General features: G+C 42.4%; 1 protein-coding gene across 1 annotated transcript in view; it reads right to left on the bottom strand.

Annotated features, from left to right (window-relative positions):
- The window catches only part of RIOX2 (ribosomal oxygenase 2), a 24,347-nt gene extending 8,033 nt beyond the window's left edge, over positions 1-16,314 (bottom strand). Inside the window, exons 1-5 of the mRNA XM_023742984.1 lie at positions 15,883-16,314; positions 10,829-10,948; positions 9,185-9,313; positions 3,978-4,081; positions 476-578 (exon numbers count right to left, since the gene is read on the bottom strand). Of these exons, the coding sequence (XP_023598752.1) occupies positions 476-578; positions 3,978-4,081; positions 9,185-9,313; positions 10,829-10,948; positions 15,883-16,314 (888 nt within the window). The remainder of the gene's footprint in view (positions 1-475; positions 579-3,977; positions 4,082-9,184; positions 9,314-10,828; positions 10,949-15,882) is intronic.
- Positions 16,315-16,796: the final 482 nt, after the last annotated feature.

The raw sequence follows: 16,796 nt of genomic DNA, 5'->3' as shown, positions 1-16,796 counted from the left end.
TGCTCACTTCAGAGTAATTCACTCATCTTCTCAACACCAAAAAACAGTGCTCCTGTTTAAATCATAAAACAAGGACAGGAAAACCAAGAACACACCAAGGCCAGGATCTCCAGCAGGTCTCTCCTAGTCAGTAATCTGATGTGTGCTGAACCTACAGACATAGGTCATGGCCACATTAGTTATCTATCCGACCATTTCTTCAGTCAGTAGTCCCCCAGTGCCTGCTACTGCCACAGTGAAATACAGAAAGACCACGGTTTCCACAACACCCTTGGTTCTCTGGATTACCACATCACACAGAACACTCCATTCATTCTGCAAACCACATACCCCAGCAGGTCAGCACAGGAGGAGACAAGCTTGGCTCATGTGAGGAGGGAGGAAGATCCTGGAGTGTCTAGGCAGGCAGGCCAAAGTTTCAGCTTGCCTGGGAGGTGCCTACCTCACTTCTTTCCCACCTGCCTTTACTCCTTACCAGGAGCAGCTGCCGGGGTAAGCCAGCCCGTAACTCCATGTCTTCCTTTGCAGTATCAAACACAAGCCCAGAAATGGTATCCAAAAGGAAATCTCCCCATGAACTGGAACATGCAACAAGAAAAAAAAAAAGTGAACCCATACAAAATACACGTAAAATACTAATTACTAGTAAAGCAAAAGCTACAAATGGGGTTCCAATTTACCTGCATGTTATGGATTGAATTGTGTCCCCCCCAAAATGTGTGGGAATCCTAACCCCTATACCTGTGGATATAACCCCATTTGGGAATAGGGTTTTCTGTGTTATGTTAAAGAGGCCATATCAGTTGTAGGGTGTGTCCTAAATCTAATCACTCCTGAGAGATTAAAAGGGCAGATGAGACACAGAAGCAAGCATAAACAGGAGAAGACAGGTGCCAAGTGAGGACAGCCAAGAACCAAGGAAGGTGCTGGGCTACCGACAAAGCAATCGACAAAGCAGAGACTCTGATTTGGACTTGTAGCCTCCACAGCTGTGAGAAAATAAATTTCTGTTCATTAAAGCCACCCAGTTGTGGCATTTGTATTACAGTAGCACTAGCTAAGACACCACTCAAGCATTTTGAGTTCAATTTGACATTGCTCTGCATAAAAACACCTTCATGAACCACACTGCTCCCCTTTCTCTCCATTCCCAGCCTCTCACTGAGAAAGTGAAAGGTGGAAAGCTAGGTTTTATCCATGATTTCTCTTAAAGGTTCCAGAGAATTAATCATATACTGTCACAAAACAGGAAGTACAAGGGATTGTATTTTTTTATGTTTACAACTGTAACACAAGTATCTGTGAGGAGAGTATCATATGAAATTTTAACACTCGATCACTGACTTTAGAAAAAATTATAATAAATCCAAAAGAAATACACTTGGGGTAACAGCCATATCCCTGGTCTGGGAAATTATGTGAAGAGTTAAACATTGTATTTTCCGATCGGGCACTTTTCTCAGTAAAATGTCTACCAACATTAACAATTTCAAAGCAAATGACTTTGCAGCTTGTTAATCTTTAGCAACTGCTTTACTGGGGTAGAAGGTAGAAGCCAGTGGCCAAAATTAACATGCAGGAATGAGCCTCCGTGTGTTCTCGGGAGTTTAGAACTCTCACTCGTTCCTCAATGAGTGCCAGTGTAAGAAACACACTCAGTGGGGTTGCTCTCTTTAAACATTTCTCAGCTGTTTAAAACTTTCCTCTGTGTCACCAGTGGATTTCAAATTGCCAGCTATGTGTGAAATGGAAATTCACAGTATGACTTTTGCTTCTCACTCAGTAAGCAAAATTAACACTTTTATGCTTCCCTCCTGGAAAAGTGGCAAAGGAGGACAAAAGCCACAGGACAGAGACTTTCTCTGAGACATCTGCTACCTTGCGGCATCACTGCTTCGCACCTTAATGTTACATCCGACCTCACATTTTTATCCGCCGTCAACCTGGAGGACGCCTGCAGATCGTGCAGCAGCATAAATCAAGCTGCTTCCTCTTCAGGGTTATTGGTGGAAGCCACACGGCAAGAGCTCACAGAGGATTCAATAGCAGTTAAACCGTGCTCTGTGCTCTTCTAAGAGTCAGACTAGATCTTGGGCCTTTCCGGAATTTAGGAATAATACCTCCTCAGGGGTTCACGTCAATAAAACAGCCAAACCACCCTGCTGCTTTCCCACACAACAGGCTCCAAATCTTCATCCTGTCTCAGTAGCTTAAGGAGCACCAGACTCAAAGTGCAGTTAGCATCTTTGAGAAGCAATGGTCCTCAAGTTCAATTTTCCCCATTTGAACCCCAGCATTACCAACAAAAAGGCCTAGACACAGCAATCTGGCGCCCACCCACAGCCCAGGGCAGCCCTTATGTAACTTCTGAAGCCCTTCCACAGCCCCAGCTGAGTGAACTAAGGATGGGCACGACCCAGGGGCAGCCTGTCAGGTCTTCACACTTGGGATTAGGGAAATAGGGAGTGAGTCAGGCAGTTAACAGCAGAAGCCAAGCTAATGGGTTCAGTGAGATGGAGAGAGGGCAGAGAAGCAACTGATGGTGGCTTATGATGAGCCAGCATCATGAGGAAATAGAAACTGAGGAAGAAACAGAGGGAGAGAAAACCAAGTAGTAGAAAACCAACTGGTGGCAATAAGAGAAATCAAGGCACAGGGAAAGAGAGAGTAGCTGAGTAACACTAATGGTGGGGCAGCAGAACATACACGGATGTTCACAGGACACCTCAGTGGCTGCCAAGGTCCAGAGTGGCCTTGGATCCTGAGGGAACTCTGGTTCCAGCCTCTCTATGGCTTGGTCCTCTTATGGTTCCTCTGACTCGCTCTCTCGATTGCCCCTGCTCTGGAGTAACTTTCTGTTCTTCATCATGCAAAGAACTACTAGGCACATTGACAAGAACATTTTTAATAATGTAAGTCTAATAGAAGCTTTGGCCTTCTTTGTGGGCAAAGACAGCACTAACTTCAGGCCAGGCTTTAACCTGGTTCTTCTAGTAAGCCTGTTAAACACAGGGGTTAATTTAACACTGAAACACCAGATGAGAAATCAGAGAGATATCTCCCAACTTGTTCTGCAAGCTAAGGCTCTGAAGGTAGGAGAGGACTTGCTGTCCCTTGGGCCTGGAACATCCTCTCCTACTCTGGCCTTCCTATCCATCTCTGCTTACTCATCTTTTAAGACTCACTCAGGTCTGATGTCATTTCTGAAGTCTTCCCTACTGCCCTAGCCTAGTTAGGTGCCTTCCTATGCTCCAAGTGTCTCCTCTGCAAATCTATGATAGAGTTTATCACACTATTTGGTAACTATTTTCATGTCTATCTCTCCTCCAACCATCACTTCCCAAGTATAAGTTCTTTCACAGCCCCTTCAATACAATGTTTGCTTTTCCATCAACTAGCCCAGGGTCTAGAACCTGCCTGCCGAATAAATTAATCAATGGCTTGTATTTTTCAATGCAGTCTGGACTAACAAGGTTGCTGCTGTTAGGAAATAACGCATGCGCCACTGCCTCCCAGTCCCCATCATGTGACGAGGCACTCTGTCAGAAAGGAACATGGTTTTAATTGGAACTGTTTTCAGCACATGCATTTTTCACTCCCGTGGTTCCAGACTGCCTTTCTGACTTTAATTTCACGGACTGTAAAAAGTGGAAACCTTAAAAAAGACTAAGAACCCAGCCTAGCATCACTAACACACTGACATACCTGCATCTACAATTCTTTCCAAACTATAGGATGCTGTATTTGGGCAACTCCCAGTGTTCTCTATAAAGTCAGGTTCATGACATTCCCATGAGGGTCTATCTCACAGATGGGAGACGAAAGAAATATGGCAGTCACCAGGGAGACTGAAGCCTGGGGTTTGGATAAACAGAGACAGGTAGTGGCCAACTCCCTCATGTCCCACTGAACGCGGCTGCTGTGGGCCACAGCTCAGAGCTGTCCTAAGATGCTGGGCTGGGAGACAGAGTGTTTACCTGTTCTGGTAGGTGCTGATGGTCACGTGAGTGGAGTGGGCCAGCCCTGGAGGAGTGTCCGCTTGATGAATGGTCCCTCTGGGAAAGTAAAGCAGATCACCTGGCTAAAGGGCAGAACAAAAGAGGGGAGGAGTTAACAAGGAGAGTACCTCCTCAGTCTTCTTTCTTCTAAGGAGATAAATACAGGCTTTGAGTTTCAGTTCTCCATTACAGAAGCCACCACCTACTGATTCAAGGGGTAGTGTGTGCTGGGCTCCTGTGGTGTCCACCTAGCCTAAAATCACAGTGAACTTGTCACAGTAAGACACAATCCCCAAGAGGCTCTCGGTGCCTCAACTCACCTTCTTCATTCACAAGCTGAGACCAGATACACATGGACTACCTTCCTCAATTCCCGGACCAAGGAAGGAGCGATCCTGCCACTCCCTCTCCACCTGCCAAGTCATGCAATGGTCTAGAGGTGCTTTATAGTCTTACAGACTCTGCCACTTACTGGCTGTGATCCGAGGAAATCACATAACCCCCGAAGCCTTGGTTCCTTTATCTGTAAAATGGAGTTAATAGCCCCACAACTCACAGGATTATTATATGAGGATTAAAAGAGATACTGTATCCAAAGTTCCTGGGGCAATGGTGGGCATGTGGTTGTATTATAACTATTATTTTACCTAATAGTCCCCCATCTCTTAACAGTTTGTCCCCCCCTCCCCACTGAAATAGCTTTAATTAAGCAGCAAAAGCAGAATTGCAACACATTTTTTTAACATTTGTAAATTAGGTCACAAAAGGATGCAACTTATTTGCAGTATGACCATTATATATTCATATAACTGAAGTCATTTACTGAATCTTATTTATTCCTTCATTAAAGGTGGCCCAAATCTAAAAACAGTGAGCTATATTAGTGTATCTCTCTTCCTATTATAACTAACATTTTAACATTACTTCTGATAAATTCCCTTTTTCAACAGACTATATAACTGCATTAAAAAAAAAAAAAAACCGGTTTATTAAAGGGATACCTAAAACTCTACAAATCAAATAGTTGGGTTTTCAGAAAATTATAGGGTAACTAGTGAAATAAAATACTGAGAAAGAGTATCAATTAGTACACATGTAAAACTTTTCCATTTTATTCACTCTTAATAGTTTCTGAACTCTTCCATCTTATTTCCCCCAGAGTCTAATCCAGCAAAGCACCCAGCACAAATAGAGGCTCAACAAATGTTTCAATGAACGGACAAAAAGTGATATAACTCTTCGTTTGAACCTGAAAAATAGAGGTAACTAAGGATCCATCAACTTTCTCGGCCATTTGAGTCTCATCCATCCTATCTCTTCTCTCTCCCCAAGTCAGTGGCCTGAAATATTCTCCCCAAATCACTCTTGCCCTGAGCAATCAACTCCCGAGTCTCACCTGAACCAAAACATTCTATACAGCAGTGTCTAAGGAGAGAGGTGGGAATCTTGTGAGCTGCTCATCTCCCCTGCAACTACGGGAAGGGAAGCAGTCTACTACACGGGCTAAGAGCATGACCCCTGGAGCAAGAGCTCAAGAAATCAGCCTAACACTCTTTTTTTTTTTTTTTTTTTAATTTTAAGATATTCTGTAAAGCACGAGACAATATATAAATATCTGTGTTCGTAAGAGCTATCTAGGTTGCTCATTTGCCCTGCATGACACCAAACTGACATGAAACTTAGGACTTCAGGTAAATACATGTTTTACTGGTAATGACAGCTATCCTTTCCTGAGTGTCTCTGGGCCAGCCCCTGAGTGAAGCCCTTTACATATATTTACTCATTCATTCATTCATCACCCCCTGCACCACTCCAGGCACTGGCGGTAGAGCACCGAACAAAACAAACACCTGCCCTTAGGTGGAATATTCCAGCCGGGGAAGACAGACAGTCCAAGAACAGGAAGAGAGAACAGATACAACCAAGACGTTCTACTGGGGGCAGAGAAATTAAATAAAGCAATAAATAAATAATGTCAACTGGTGGTGAATGCAATACAAACAAAGCAGAGGCGGGGGAAATGGGGGGAGAGGGGTGTGTTTGGGGTAAAAGGCACGATTTTATCCAGGATGGCCAGTGAAACCTTACTCTGATAGGGTGTGTTTGCTAGGGCTACCATAACAAAGTACAGAAAACTGGCTTCAAACCTCAGAAATGTATCGCCTTACAGTTCTGGAGGCTAGAAGTCTGAAATCAAGGTGTGAAGGTTCTAGGGGAAGATGTTTCCTTGCCTCTTCCCAGCTTCTGTTAGTTCCTGGCAATCCTTGGCGTTCTTTACTTACAGATACATCACCCCAATCTCCGCCTCCATCTTCACATCGCCATCTTCCCTTTGTGTCTCTCCTTCTCTTTTTATAAGGGCACCACCCACCTTTAATTAGGGCCCACATTACTCCACTATGACCTCACGTTAACTAATAGCATCTCCAAGGATCCTATTTCCATGTAAGGTCACATTCAAGGTACCAGTGGTTAGGATGTCAACATATCTTTTTGGGGGGCACAATTTAATCTATAAGAGGGTGTGACACTACAGTAGAGAATTTAGGAAATGAGAGAGCAGACTATGTGACTAGCTTGGAAGAAAGGATTCCAGGTGGAAGGAAGAACAAGTGCGAGGATTCTGAAACTGGAGCATGCTTGGCATGTCTGACGAGCATCAAGGGGGTTAGCGTGGCTGAAGGGTGTGAGTGAAGGAGGGAGAGATGGGAGATGAGGCCAGGAGGCAGCGGAGGGGATGGATTCCAGGGTCTCCTGCACCATTCTATGGACTCTGGCTTTCATTCTGGGTTTAATGGTAAGTCACCGGAGGTCTGGATAACAGATTCACTTGATCTAAAAAGGATGATAATGGTTGTTGTGTCAGAAAAGTCTGCAAAGAGGATGCCAGATAGGAGTCTTTTGTATAAATCCATGTCCAAGGGTTTTATCCTGTACAAGCAGAAGAACGGAGACACAACTTACAGAAAGAAGCAGGCTGGCGATGAGGCGTTCCCATAAGATTTCATTTGAATGGCTCTGATGATTTAAAAACTCACATGTATATACACAAACACACCTGAAGAACGCTGCACTACATCATGCTATCTTTATTCTTCCAGGAGACTCAGGGGCATCTGTTTAACGGGCATCTGCTTCATCTCCTCCAAGTGAATGGCAACAGCACAAAGAATCCATACCCTCTACACTTGAAGAGCACCATGAAGCCTGACCTTCTCAGGAAAGGCAAGCAGCCCAATCATACATCTGAGAAGCTCAGACTTGGCCTCAGAGATCATGGATTGGTTTAGTCTTTGGCTTAAAAATAATCAACCAAGAACCTACATAAATATGCTCAACCAAGAGCAGGAGTTGGGAAACTCTTTCTGTAAAGGGCCAGATAGCAAATATCTTTGGTTTGGGGGCCATGTAGTCCATGTGCCAACTACTCAACTCTGTCACTATAAGGTGAACACCAAACCAAAACAATCAAACCCATTGTCAGAGAGTTGATTCTGACTCATAGCGACCTTGTAAGACAGAGTAGAACTGCCCCATAGGGTTTCCAAAGAATGGCTGGCAGATTTGAACACTGACCTTTTGGTTAGCAGCCAGGGTTCCAAGGTGAACAGAGCCACAAGTAACATTTAAGAGAATGAGTGGGGCTGTGTCTCAATAGACTTTATTTACAAAAACGGGCTGCACGTAGGATGTGGCCCATTGGCCATAGTTTGCCAGCTCCTGTTCAAGAGCATAAAAAACAAGGATGTGTACTTTTATTTTTGTGTTTAAATAAGTCCATAAAATACAGGGACCTGTCCTACAAAGGGAGATTATCTCCCCAGTTACTGATGGCAGGCAGAGATTTTAAAACCAAGAAGAGGACACAAAGCATTGAGTAGGCATTAGATACTAATCACAACTTGGATTCAAGATGGAAGAAATACTAAAACAGTAGCTATCTGCAAATATATGAAGTTGTTAGAATCTTTGGGATTATTTGTATTAATTATTATTTTATTGCCACTAAAGGAAATTAATGCTTTTTAAGAAAAATATAAAATTTGATTATAGTGCTATTCCTATCCCTCTAAGGTTCCTTCTCATCCATCTTTCTTGCTGGGGATTGTATTGGCCACGATCATATCCAGGCTAAGTGTTCAAAGATAGGTTTTCTCAGCAGCAAGATGCCAATGAACCAGCACATGAGTAAGCTACCTGGCTTCCTGTAGGAGGACTCCTCAAGAGCTTTCATAATTAGCTGTTCTTCTGGTGACTACATGGGGGGTGGGCAAGGGGATGCAGAGACAGTCTGTTGTATAACCAAGAGGAAAATTGTGGTCACATTTTGTTTTAGCAACAAAAAAAATTAAGGGATCCCTGGCTGGGCTCCCCCTAAGCAACCTAAAGCTCAATGTTGACTGCTGTTTTGAGTATGGATAAACTGCCCAAGACCAAAGCTTCCTTGTATATGCTAGAGAAAGGGAGTGTGGAGGCCTACAGAAGCTGGTGATTCTCTGAATTCATAATTCATTCCTGTTGAACTTAGGTTAGACTTGGAGACTGGTCATTTGGAAAATGAACTTAATACTTCCTCAGCTCACTCTACTTATAAAACCACCAAATCACCTTTAGAAGCTGGGTAAGTACAATGAGAAGCCCCCTGCACCAGTACTCTTAGATATCCTCCCACTGGGGTGGTTATGTTACACAGGCACTAAACCTTAACCCTGAACTTGTCTTAGGAACAAGAGAGGCACCCACAGCAGTAGTCCCATACTGTTATGGACTGAATTCTGTCCCCCAAAAGATATGTGTTGTAAATCTTAACCCCTAAATTTATAGATGTAATCCATTTGGGAATAGGTTTTTCTTTGTTATGTTAATGAGGCCATTTCAGTGTAGGGTGTGTTTTAAGCCAATCACTTTTAAGATATAAAAAGAGCAGATCAGGCACAGAAATAGGAAACACAGACGGGGAAGAGAGATGTCACGCCACATGAAGATGGCCCGGAAACCCAGGAACAGAAGCTGAAAAGAGACAAGGACCTTCCCTCAGAGATGGCAGAGAAAGTCTTCCCCTTGAGTCAGTGCCCTAAATTCAGATTTTCAGCCTCCTAAACTGTGAAAAAAGAAATTTCTGTTTGTTAAAGCCACCTACTTATGGTACTTCTGTTACAGCAGCACTAAGAAACTAAGACACGTACCTTCAACATGAACTCATGTGTCGGCTTCCCAATCCTGTCCTCAGTCTCCAGGCTGTACTCTCGTGCCAGTGGCACAGTGGGGTGGTAGAGGCGCCAGTGTTTCTCTCCCTCCAGCTGCAGGATGAAAACCTAGATGCAGGATGAAAACAAGACCTGGGAGCATCAGAGAGCACCCTGACACCTCATGTGGCAAAGTGCTTCTAGAATTATAGCTCTCAAAGGGCTTAGACAAATCACAAGTTTCAGATTAAAAATAAAAATAAAATATCAAGGAATCCCCAAGACTATGGCCCCCAGACACATTGCTAACTCAGAATTGAAGCCACTCCCGAAGTCTCCCGTTCAGCCAAAGTTAGACAGGCCTATAAAACAAACAATAACACATGTGAGAAACGTGCTTCTTAGTTCAGTCAAGTATATGAGACCAAATGGGCAACACCTACCCAAAAGCAAAGACGAGAAGGCAGGAAGGGTCAGGAAAACTGGACGAACAAAAACGGACAATCCAGGGTTGATAGGGAAAGGGGGAGAGTGCTGATGTATTGCAGGGATTGCAACCAACGTCACAAAACAGTTTATGTATAAATTTTTGAATGAGAAACTAATTTACGCTATAAACTTTCACCTAAAACACAGTAAAATTTAAAAAAAAATTTTTTTTAAATAAATAAGAGATCAGAACTGCATTTCCCTCCACACTTATATAAAAGTTACAACTATTGGTAGGCAATCATGAACCCCAGTGCTGAACAGATATTCGTTCTTGCCACTTTCTTGGAGCCTCTTTGAGTTCTTCATATCCCACCATCTCACTCCTTTACATCGTCCATCAGACAGCTAAAAACCCATAATCTGTGATGGAAAAGCCAAGCTTTGGATGGTACCAAATGTCTAAAATCCTGAATATTGAAAGGGCCTTTGCAGATAAGAAAACTATAAGTTTTTTATTCTTTATTCAGCCAGATATCTTAATGCTCTATTTTTTAAAGAAATTTTTTAAAAAAGCTTTTGGAAAACATACTGATACCAAATTGCTCCCAAAGGAAAAAAAGAAGGGCCTTTGACTAATAACTCTGTGTTCCCACCTTGTATTAGTTCAAAAATAAAATGATGAAACACCTCAACTAACTTTTTTTGGAAGCCACATGAGAGTGAAATCCACACTTATTAGGTGAAGTGAAACCATGACCCTCATTCAAGCTGCCCCGACGTTTTCACAAATAGGAAGGAAAAAATATATATTTTGGTAGCTACGAGAAAAAAGACAAAATGAAAGCAGATGTAAGGTTTACTTATAACCTCACCTTATTAAAGACCATACATTGTGAATTTAAGAAAAAGCCACTCAGACTTTCCTGTCGATAAATGCAATAAATACTTGATTCACGCGCACGTGTGTCTCTTTATATTAGTAAGGTTAGAAACAACTCTCCCTTTGAAAAGAAGAAGGATTTATTTTGGTGGGATTTATTTTGGCCCAACATTTAGGTGAGGTCAAGATCTCAAGAGACCGTACAGAAGAAGTAGATAGTGTCCTGGCCTACAAGCCTCACAGAGTCATGGGAACTGAGCCCTGACAAGTATCCTGATCCAGCTCTTGGCAACTCGTTCCTCCTGAGCTGAGCAATGTTCTTCTTCTCTTACCTCAACATCGTCATAGTGGGGGGGTAGGCCTTGAGACCCTGCAGGGGTTATGTACACATTTGAGCCAACCAAGGAGCCAAAGTAACATTCCAGCTTCTCCTGGATCCTCCACAGTTCATCCTCAAAAAAAAAAACAGGGGGGGGGAGAAGGGGAAAATATATTAGAAATAAAAGTAAGTTCTTGTTCATCGATCAAATCTTTATTATACAGTTATTATGTTCTGGATACTGAGAATAAAGCAGTGAACAAGCCAACACCTCCACCCTCAAGAAGCTGACATTCTAATACAGAAAGAAGCACCACAGGAAAGATGTGAGCAGATAAACAACAGTGTGGCAAAGCAGACAAGAAGGGGTCACTGAAGGATTTTAAGCAGGAGACTGACATGACCCAACTTACATTTTTAAAAGCTAGTTTAGGCTATTGCATGGAAAATGGAGTACAGAAAAGCAAGAGTAGAAGCAAGAGGGAGCAGTCTGGAAATTTCTGAGGTGGCGGCCAGGTGAGAAATGACAAGGGTGGTGGGAGTGAGACAGAGAGAAGCAGAAGTCAAGACGTACTCTGGGAGTGACATCGACAGTACTTGCTGATGGACTACATAGAAAGGGGTAAGGGAATGAAAGAAGTAAAAATAAGAATACTTTCAGGTTTTTGGCTTGGACAATTAGTTAGCTCGTGGTTCCATTGACTAAAATGGGAAAGACTTGCTAAAGACCAAGTTTTCAGGAGGAAAAAGAGTGTTCTACATTAGAAATGTTAAGTTTGAGCTACTGAGATCCCCAAGTAGAGACTATTTTGAGTAACCAGTTGGCTGAGTCTGAAGGTCTGGCAAGAAGTAAAGGCTAGAGATTAAAATTTGGGAACTGCCTGCACACAATTAATATTTAAAGCAATGGGAGCAGAAATGATGACTCAGAAAGAGGGTATAGAAAGAAAAAGAGGAACAGGTCAAGGAATGTTCCTGCTTCCATCCATTAATCAATTCTTCAGTGCAGAAGTCAGATTGAGTGGCCTAGAGACGAGCCATATATTCTTCCAAGAGAAAAAGAAATCTTATTTCCCAAGGCAGATAAGAAGAAGAGAGGTAACAATCAGGCCGTGCAGATATTAGCACTCCCTATGTGCCAGGCAGTGCTTTACACATATCAATTATATAATCCTGACAACAGCCCTGTCTCATAGATGGGCACTGTCATTACCTCCAGTTTAAAATCACACAGCTAGTAAATGATGAAGCCAGGATTCAAATTCAGGCAGCCTGGCTCCAGAGCCCATTCCCTCAACCACTACTCGATAGTCCTCTCCAAAGAACTGTCTTAAAGAAAAGACAAGTCACCTACAAAGTATACTGAAGAGCCCAACATTTCAAACAATGCCTGGCACACAGGAGACGATGAAATATATTTAAAATACTTGCTGAAAAAACCAGTGGCCTCAGGTTAGGTGTCAATCCTAGTACCCGACTGCAAAAGGATCTATAGTATTAAAAATACCAAGTGGGAAAGAATTGGGTCACTATGAAAAAAGCCTTGGGAGACATCTTAATATATACCACCGGGCTACCCTATTTATAGATCTCTGGGTTCTACTTAACACAGGGAAAATAATTTAATAGCATCTGAATAGCTCCAAAGATTTAACAGAGTTCCCAAGGAGTCTAATTTATACCAAGGAGGAAGTAGCAGGGCTTGACTCTGAATGTTATAAATATATTTATACAGCAACTGGAACCACTAGAAAACCAATGTTTCTCTCTCTCTCTGATGGCCTGAGAGGTCTTTCAGGATCACATGGGTGACTTTATGATTCCCAATTTAAGCATGTGGGTCTGTAACTGATGAAAAGAATATGTCTCTTTTCTTCTTAAAGGTCCCAATAACCCTATCCATTGTACAGTTTTTCCATTTCTCCTGGACCTTTAGCTTCTGAATCTCTGTGGCATAACAGAAAGAGATTTGGAGTCAAACCACGTTGGTCCAAGTTGTAGTTAGACCCTAGATGACTTCAGCTTCTTAATTTGTAAAGATATTACCACTCCCACCCCATTCCTGAGGGGACCAACATGAAGCTACTTATCTCAAATCCCGCTTAAATTGCAAAACAATATACAAGTGTTATTGCTTCACCAACACTGACTTAGGCCCAAACAAAGGTCCTGAAAGCTATCTTCTCCTTTACCTCATGACTCCCAACTATGTCCAAAGACATCAAAGAGGAGGATCCTAGAACAAAAAAGGAAAGATAGTAGCTACTATCCTACTATCCCGGCTCGGTAAAACTTCCTCTCTCACCGGACCTACTTCACAGAATCAAAGCTGAAAGCCATGGCTAAGACCAGAAAACCACGTACATGCAGTCCCCAGGGTACTAACGTCTGACTTGCGTACAACTCAAAGCTACAAACCAACCCCTGGAAAGCTGATTATATTAAAAATTCGAGGTATGTATAATGGTTCATAATAACAAACAGGCACGACTTTGTGACCATCAAAACATTATATTATTATTATTATTATTATTGCATTATTATGTTAAAGATGTTTTAGTGTATCTTGAAGTGTTTAATTTTTTTATGCACGGAAAGGTACACTATATACTAAGACAAACATCTAACTGACATTAGATATAAACCATACCTAACTGTTCTGACTTAAGTACAAGTTTGACTTAAAGACAGACTTAGGAATGGAACTTGTTCGCAATCCAGGGTCTGCCTGGATATGCCTAAAAAACGGCAAAAACAAAAATGCAAGTAGGCCACACACACGCACACACACAAATTTGAAACCACATTTCAATTGCCATCTTTAAAAGTATAGTAGGAAAACACCTTAAATTTGGAGTCAGAAGACTTTACCGGCTTAATAACTATGGGAAAGTCACAAAGTCCATAAACTCCAGTCTTTTCATGTATAAAATGGGTACCACAATGGCTGCCCTACCTATTTCAAATGTCTATAGGAGATTAGTTCAAAGTTAACATATATGAAAGTATTTGGTAAATTCTAGCATGCCATATAAAATGCAAATACATGTTCCATTTCCCCAAAACTGAACGTTTGATGTAGGGATTAGCCAAAGCAGATGGGGGAACAATTTCTATGACTCTCTCTGGTTACCTCCTTACTCATTTCCAGACTAACTAGAATAATAAGCTGTGCACATGCAGAGACCCAATAAACCAAGGGCTACCTGTCCCCTCTAAAAGTCTCTCAACATGGCCAGTGATGAACTGCCTCCTAGACTTTTTCTATCCTGATGTTACTAAGCCCATTCGCAAACAAACACACACAACACTAAACCTCCTCACAATACAGTTTTAGAACTCAGTTTCTAGTATAACAGGGTGAGCTCCTGTAGCTTATGGGTCTCTCAAGTACTGGTGGTGGGGAAGAGAGAAACAGGGTGTATCCTCGTCTAGCCTGAGGCCTGGGTTTGGCCTCGAAAGCTCATCCTTCCGGCTTTAATAAACCTAGATGAGGAGCTAAGTCAACAGGTCAAAAGAAATATGTCTTAGGCTACCTGAAATCCCAGATGAGGTATGTGCAGGGATTAAGTAGTGGAGCAGAGAAAGGCCCTAGGGAAGATGGTTCTAAGTGCAGAAATGACACCCACAGAGAACACCACCCATAGGTCAAATACTAACTTTCTGCTGGCCTGTGATCAAATTACATGTAATTAACTCACTGAAATGATTTATGTTCATAGTTCTTAGGTCTCTAAAAACTATTCTTTTAAAAGTGCTACTTCTAGTCAGGTAAAGAGTCAAAACTAGCTGAGGAGCATTTTACCCATGGTGTCCATGTTTTCTGAATTCATATCATGACTTGGTCTGACAAATGATATTTAACTTCCTTTTTTGGTGCTAGGGCTACAAGGTTGGCATTTCAGGGACATTTCAACTTCTTATGATTGCCTGAGATGGAATATCTGGAATCAGGACTTGTCCTACACAATCTAAGAAAACTTATACCTCATCCAGGGTACCAATAGGTTCAGGATCCTTTAGACAAGAAGGGGAAGAACATTCACCAGATGAGGCCTAATGGGATCTAACATCCAAACTCTTGAGTTCAATCCACGGAAACACTTGCTGTAATTGATGACAAAGCCCCAGGAGCCATCCACACAGCCAGCATCCATTCCCGTCAGTATGGAACCTCATAAACCCCTCTCCTCCCACCATATTGCTATTTTGCTTCAGCCACAGGTCACAGAAGGAGGTTTCTGAATGGGACAAAACTTTATCTAGAACTCAAAACAGGCCCTCAACTCTTCTAAGCCATCTGTTATATAAAAGTCTCAAACCTCTGAGAAGGCAGGTTAGCTTAGCTTAAGTTTCCATCTTATAAATGCAGAAACTGAGCACCGAGAAGGCCAGTTATTTCCCAGATGTCAATCACTGATGCGGAGTAAATAAAGAACTAGCCAGTCCTCCTGACTCTCACATCAAAGCTAACCTCCACCTCTAACTGTCTCTCCAGGCAGTTCCAGGACCTCACCCCTCAATGTTACACCTGCTGCTATTAGCAAGGGTGAAGTCTTTCTTGAACATCATCTGGTATGTGATCCGGTCACAGCTCCAAAGCCTCTACTTACGCAGATGCAGGCAACTTCAAGAAGAAAACGATCACCTTGATGCTATCATGCCTTAAATTATAGTGACATGACAAACCAAACAGAAATGTTTACCATAGACCAAAACATAAATCAGGCCATAAAATGTGGGCCTGAAGGTATGTTACCTTAGTAAGCTGTGTAAGCTTGCAACATAATTTAATTTTTGCAGCTTGGTTAAGCAATGATGCCCAACCACGTCCACCTCAGAAGAGACTCTTTAACAGTTTAGCCAAAAGATAACATGGAATCTCTCAAGCTGGAATGCATTTAAAGACTAAACAGGTGCTATCTCTTCTCAAACTGGCAGGAGGCTAATCAGCATCACACCATTCAACCTTGAGCTGATCTGTAGCTAAATATTATTAGTATTTATATAAATATAAATATATAAAGTACTTATATAAATATATTCCACAGTGGGGGAATCTATTACCTTAAATCTTTGAGGTTGGTGAAACTGAATTGTTGCCCTTTTCTGATCAAAATCTTTTCTCAGCTGAAGAAAGTGCGCTTTGCCATCTTTATTTAAAACCTTCTTCTTCCCACTGACGCACCGGCAGACATTTACGTCTCTTCCATAGTACACACCCCGGCTGCACAGACTCTTCAGATCCGTCAACCTGAACAGAGACCGGTAATACGTGGCCAGTGCAGGGTCATCTCTCTGAATCAGAAGGGGCTTCTGCTCCCAGAATTCCTTGAAAAAAGTCTCTGTCTTGATGGGTGAGATTAAACTTTCAAAGAGACCACCGGGGCTGTCAAAGTTCAAAGTAGAAGGCCCACCAGCTGCCTCCACCTTCGCCTGCTTACGGGGAACAGGCCTCTCTTCCTTCCCAGTCCCTGCAGGCTTTGCTTTCTTTGGCATCGTTCAGTCTTCAAGACAAAGCAGTGAGGAAATGCAAACCTACTAAAAAAATTAAACACACACGCAGTTAGGTCTACTAGGAGTGTTAGAGGATTGTATAAACACAGCCTGCATGACCACTCAGATAACATACTCATGTACAGGAAAATGCGTTTTTCTTATATGCAAGCACTAAGTCATGGAATTCATTGTTTGTAAGGTGGTATAGTGGTCCCAAATTGAACCACTCAACTTTCTTGGCGGGTCCTAATCACAGGTTTAGTCTGTGGCCATTGACACAACAAAGTCAAAAATCTTGAATTTGGCTGCAATCAGCACCAGGTCCCACATCTAGTTAGATGTGCCTGAGTTACAAACACTTGACTTGGGAACTACAAACAGCTGCCCATTGCCAGGTGCCCGTCACTCACCCCCAGTCTCACCAACTGTTCAGGAAATGACACAACCTGCCCAGGGCCAGTGGTGTCACCTGGTGGCTGGAG

This window comes from Trichechus manatus, unplaced genomic scaffold, assembly GCF_000243295.1.
Source record: "Trichechus manatus latirostris isolate Lorelei unplaced genomic scaffold, TriManLat1.0 scaffold00229, whole genome shotgun sequence".
Taxonomy (NCBI): Eukaryota; Metazoa; Chordata; class Mammalia; order Sirenia; family Trichechidae; genus Trichechus; species Trichechus manatus.
The sequence above is the reverse complement of the archived record's forward strand: the minus strand, read 5'-3'. Positions and strand labels throughout refer to the sequence as shown.